A 6,052-nucleotide genomic window follows, 5' to 3' on the forward strand; every position below is an offset into this window, starting at 1 on the left:
AGGAACTCACCAGAGGTCATGGAAGGTACTATCAGCAACTTGAAAATCTCTTCTGTTGTCATTTAACTAGTTGCCGTGATGTATCTAGTTACATAAAATATTATATTCTGTATGACTGCTTAATTTTAATTTATCCAGATTTTGGATCTTCCCTCTTCTACCACCAGTCAGGTTTCTAAGTAATATGCTTACACACTGTATAGCTATAAAAAAATCCATAATTTTCACTTGCAGTAATTTTCTCATCACTATATTATAATATCGACAGTGGTCCCATTACTACACAAATTTGCCAGTTAATCTGCTGGATCTCTAAAATGTAACTACTTTGTTTCAAAAATGAATGTTCCCACTAATGCCTTAAGTTTTTGTTTAGATTTTACATATCTAACCAGGTTTTTAATAGGTGAGTCTTTTTGGTTTACAGTGTTTTGGATCAGACTTTCTTACTTTTTTTCTTTCTTTCTTTCACTAATTAAGCCAACGATTGCATTGTTAGTTCATATTTATATGCCTTAAAAAGCCAACTTTTGGGCACAGCTTAATTGAACCCCTCTCACACTTCTGCAAGTAGAATAATTTAATATTTTAAGCACAGATAACAGTAAACGAAAACTACAGCACTGAGATGGCTCTGATTTTGTTTTCTTTGTTTTTCAGAGACTAATAGACAAGTCGAGAGTAACTTGTGTAAAATGGGTGCCTGGTTCAGAAAGTCTCTTCCTAGTAGCTCATTCCAGTGGCAATATGTACTTGTATAATGTGGAACACAATTGTGGCACCACAGCCCCACACTATCAGCTACTTAAACAAGGAGAAAGCTTTGCAGTCCACACATGCAAGAGCAAATCAACGCGAAATCCTTTGCTTAAATGGACAGTAGGTGAAGGTGCCCTGAACGAATTTGCTTTTTCCCCAGACGGGAAGTTCTTGGCATGTGTAAGCCAGGATGGCTTTCTACGAGTATTTAACTTTGATTCAGTAGAGTTGCATGGTACAATGAAAAGCTACTTTGGAGGACTACTATGTGCATGTTGGAGTCCAGATGGAAAATATATTGTAACAGGGGGAGAGGACGACTTGGTGACTATCTGGTCTTTTGTGGATTGTCGAGTTATAGCTAGGGGCCATGGACACAAATCATGGGTGAGCGTTGTGGCCTTTGATCCGTATACCACTAGTGTAGAAGAAAGTGACCCAATGGAATTTAGTGGCAGTGATGAGGATTTCCAAGATCTTCTTCATTTTGGAAGAGACCGAGCAAACAGCACACAGTCTAGGCTGTCAAAAAGGAACTCTACGGACAGTCGCCCAGTAAGCGTAACGTATAGGTTTGGTTCAGTTGGCCAGGACACGCAGCTGTGTTTATGGGACCTAACAGAAGACATTCTCTTCCCACACCAACCCCTCTCGAGGGCAAGGACACACACAAACGTCATGAATGCCACAAGTCCGCCTGCAGGAAGTGGCGGGGCTAACCCAGGAAGTAATGGAAACAGCATCTCGACACCTGGGAACTCTGTGCCCCCTCCTCTTCCACGATCAAATAGCCTTCCACACTCTGCAGTTTCCAATTCTGGCAGTAAAAGCAGTGTCATGGATGGTGCCATTGCCTCCGGTGTTAGTAAGTTTGCAACCTTATCGCTACACGACCGGAAGGAAAGACACCATGAAAAAGACCACAAGAGAAACCATAGTATGGGACATATATCTAGCAAGAGCAGTGACAAACTGAACCTAGTTACTAAAACCAAAACAGACCCAGCAAAAACTTTGGGAACGCCTCTGTGTCCCAGAATGGAAGATGTTCCTTTGTTAGAGCCTCTTATCTGTAAAAAGATAGCACATGAAAGACTGACTGTGTTAATTTTTCTTGAAGACTGTATAGTCACTGCTTGTCAGGAGGGATTTATTTGCACATGGGCAAGGCCTGGTAAAGTGGTAAGTTTTAATCCTTAATGCTGCATCAAAGAAGTAGAACTTGAATAGGTAGTTTTTCTCAAAACATAATTGAATGTTGAATATAAATTTCTTTATGCTTAATGTAAAAAAAATTATTTCCTCAGAGCCATACTTTTGGATACTGCATGCCATATTTCTGAACGATTTGAAGTGTCTGACCCGGATAAAGTCCTTTTGAAATATAGTTGCCTTCCAGCCGGAGATGTGTTGTGTATCCAAAGTGTCAGTGATAGTTTTCCTATATTTTCAAAACTATTTTTGTATAACATGTTTGAGACAAATCTAAAAACCAATTAGTGAGGGTAAAATTGTAAGGGCATTCAAGAATATAGTCTGTTCACAGCTTGGGTAGACTGTACCTTGGTATAAATAACATGCATTTTGGGCAATCGAATTTAGAACACTTACTTGGCAGGAATCCATAAAGCAGGATGTATTTTCACTTTTTCCAAAAGCTAGTCATAGTACTGAGAACGTTTAATGCTCCAGTGATCATCAAGGCAATTTGTAGTGTCTCCATTTAAAATTTGAATAAACTGGTATTAAATATGCACTGTAATATTCTGATTTTTAATATCAATCTCCTCCAAGCATTTCTATGTGCAGAAGTCATATTTTTAGAACGTCCCCATGTGGAATGGATCTCATATTATATTTTTCCATTCACCTTAAAGTATTTGTTAAGAATTTTTTTCAATCATCCATTTTCCATTATATCCACTTAAATGTGACATTCACGTTTTCTTTTATGTTGACCACAGCTAAAGTAATTATGTAATTTTACCACTTTATGCTTGGTTTGACTCAAATGCTCATTTAACAATTTGCAATTCAGTGGCCAAGATCCAAAGAAACTTGATGTAGCTTCTGCACACGCACTTGGGTCATTTTGGGCTCATCCTCCTAGAAGATGACTTCCCCATAAGCTAGCCATGAAGGCTTTGGGGACTCTTTGGCTTGAAGTAAAGATTAGCAAAGTCTGGTGTTTGTGTGGAAATATCTTAGGCATTAGGCACATGGGTATTGATAGATAAACTAGTAATGAATCCCTAAAAGACTGGCAGTTATCTTTTTTTTAGGTGTAAAGTTGCACATTTTTTTCATTTGTTCCTGAAAGTCAGTCCTGAAAAATAGTTGAAAAATGTCACTGAGAACTACTGAAGTGCACAGGTTTCAAAAAGCTATCCTACAGAAATTGAAGCCCATTGTGACTATAAGATCTAAATTGTGTCAAAAATTCAACATTTCACCGAAAACTTATCGTATGTGTGTGTGTTTGTGATGTGGTATCTCCAGTATGCCTTAGACAATCCAGGGATGTGTGGCATTGCTTTCATGGATGTGGGGAACAAACTGTGAAGATAAATGGCAAAACTATATTTATTTATTTATCTGTTCTAAAATTATGGAAATGCTCTATGATTTTGTTCATTTGCCCAGGGACAGTTTTGAGAGTAACTTTTCAGATGTGTCCTGGAAGTAAATTCTCAATGCTCTGCTTAATTGCAAAGTAACGGAACTCTGGCCCTTGGGCTACTTTCATTTTTTATAAATTAAATGTTCTGTAAAGGAATTGCAAACTGTATTGGTTAAACTCAACTTGTTAACAGCAACAATTTGATTTGGAATGGATTTCAAATATTTCAGAGATAGAGTATGCAGTACCAAAAGCTAGGATTTTTATATTTGGCCAATGCGGAAATCTTTAATTAAAGGTAAGTTTCATGCTGATTCTATTCACTAGATCATTGAAAACTAATATCGCACACTGATGTAAATGACATATTTTTTAGGATGTGTTTACTTAGACTGGGTTTCAAATTATTATTATATAATTATATTATTATTATCTTTATTTTTGCAGTTGGTGAGCTCACTCAGCTGGCCTAAACTAGCAAGATAGATGAAATGTTTACAGAGTTCTGGCCAGGGAGGTCTTTTCCCCAGAAATGAGTTAATAAGCATTCTTTTCTTTTTATATGAGAGCACTTAACTCTACGTCTATTTAATGACTCTTCAAAAACTGTAGTGGTAACATATTTCCCCTCGGGTTATATACTGCATTATGTTTGGGTCTTACCTGATGTTTGATCCCATATTTAACTTTAAAAAAGAATTTTAAGCTGCTACCTGTTTATGTTGTCATTTGTCCTTGAAAACCCTGAAAAATAGCTTCTATTTTCCTCAGCAAAATATCACCTTTGCAAGAAGATCTCAGTTGTTTTTGCCACATTGGTTCAGCCAGGATAGCAAATGATATGTTTTCTATGGAATGAGATATTAGAATGGGGTTAAAATAAGCAGCAATAATCTGACTGCTTACTTGCCTTGGCTGGAAAATCAAATTTTAGTTTCCATATCAAGAACTCAGAGGGCAGATGGATATGCTGCTAAATTGGAATAAAACTTCATGTACTACGACTGTAGGAGGTCCTCTTAATATTCACATCAGATGCTGAGATTCCTTGGTTTTTTGTGGGGTTTTTGCCCCCCTTTCAAGGTCAAATGTGAGAGTACTTTAAAGAATGTACAGCACACACCCCAACCATTTCACATGGCTTTTAGGAAATGTTCTTAAAAGCTTGAAGTGTGGTGTCCAGTCCAAAATGTGGGATAAATCCATGTTGCATATTAAGCAGAAATGTAGGTCTTTTCTAATTTATAAAGCAACTGCCTACTTTGGGGGCATCAAAGCTCCTCAGTACTGACCGTATAAAAATATTTGCTGTGCTACTGGGAAAAGTTAAACGTATAAATCTTGTCCTTTTCTTTGGCAATTATAACCTAATTGAGACAACAGGTAGGCTGCTGAATATCTTTTGCAAGACTAGTCATACCAGTTAGATGTTGCCTTCAGTGGCAAAGCTCTGTCCTTCCCAAATCATGCACAGCAACCACTTTTAAGTTTAGAGAAACTTGGCACTACTTATTCTGAAGGCTCACTATAAGGGTGAACCTAAAAACAAATGAAGAGCAAAGTGTAATGGCAGCATATATCCCAGCAGAGTAAATGTGTTACCAGTTTATAATGGCAGTGTATATCCTGGCAGAGCAAATGTGTTACCAGTTTGTAGAACAAAATGCACATGAAATTGAGTATATTTATTTGAACTATATCATACAGGGGGAAAATCTAGTTTTTAAATTATACAACATTCTTCAGTTCTCCAGTAACAAGTAATAATTCAGCATCCTCGTTAAATGAGTTCCGTATTAGCTAAAGGTGTTTAACAGATATATTGAATTATTATATCTGGACATGTGTAAAAGACACATTTACTACTCCATTCTTGTGATCAAAGGATATTTTATTTTTTGCGATTGAAATATAAAGTGCTGTTGAATACTATCCTTATATCGTAAGGCATAATATCTCATTCAGAGTTTGAGAACTGCTAAATCAGTCTTGAGGTTGGAGGCAAATGAAAGATCTTAAAAAATACACTCCAGAAACAGATGTTTTTCAGTCCTTTGAAATATTGCCATACACAGTTATTACAACAAGGCATGGAGACCAAATGCACCTCTTAAAGAAGATGCCCAGTCAGGTATGGATCAATTTCTTCTTGTGAAGCCTAGAAAGAGCCTTTTTATGTCAGTCTTCAAACTAGGACGAAAAGGTTCTTAGACCTCTTTTTTGGGCAATGTTCCATCTGTTGGAACTCAGTTTTGTACTTGAAAAGACTGTATGTCTCCCTCCTATCACATTAAATCTACTAAATTTGCATTTAGAATACTGCTGGCCTGCTTATGTGAAAAGAAAGGAAACCAGCTAATTTAACTGTCACATAACTTGTGTAAAGATATAAAGCCAAGATTTCTTTTTCTGCACTTATGGTCTGTATACATGAATTTGTTTTAAGATTGACACATTAGGTAATACTGTACAAAATTGTAATGATAAAGTGAAAAATCAACAGTAAAATTCATATGTATTTTCTTTATAAACATACATCTAATTTCTTGACAACTTGAATAAATTTCATAAGAGCCTTTCTAACATGACAAATTGTTAAAACTAAATTGACTGTTGCAATAATGATAAAGCTTTAATAAGTATTGTTGGTATATTTATAATTTTAAGAAATCA

The 6,052-nt window shown here is 36.3% G+C and overlaps 1 protein-coding gene across 4 annotated transcripts in view; it reads left to right on the forward strand.

Moving 5' to 3' along the window:
* wdr20 (WD repeat domain 20) overlaps positions 1 to 6,052 on the forward strand; it is a 58,612-nt gene that overhangs the window by 45,545 nt on the left and 7,015 nt on the right. For all 4 annotated transcript variants that reach the window (XM_003224071.4, XM_008115756.3, XM_062968481.1 and 1 more), the window contains one exon: positions 661 to 1,941. In XM_003224071.4, coding sequence (XP_003224119.1) covers positions 661 to 1,941 — 1,281 coding nt within the window. The remainder of the gene's footprint in view (positions 1 to 660; positions 1,942 to 6,052) is intronic.

This window comes from Anolis carolinensis, chromosome 1 (genome assembly GCF_035594765.1).
Source record: "Anolis carolinensis isolate JA03-04 chromosome 1, rAnoCar3.1.pri, whole genome shotgun sequence".
NCBI lineage: Eukaryota > Metazoa > Chordata > Lepidosauria > Squamata > Dactyloidae > Anolis > Anolis carolinensis.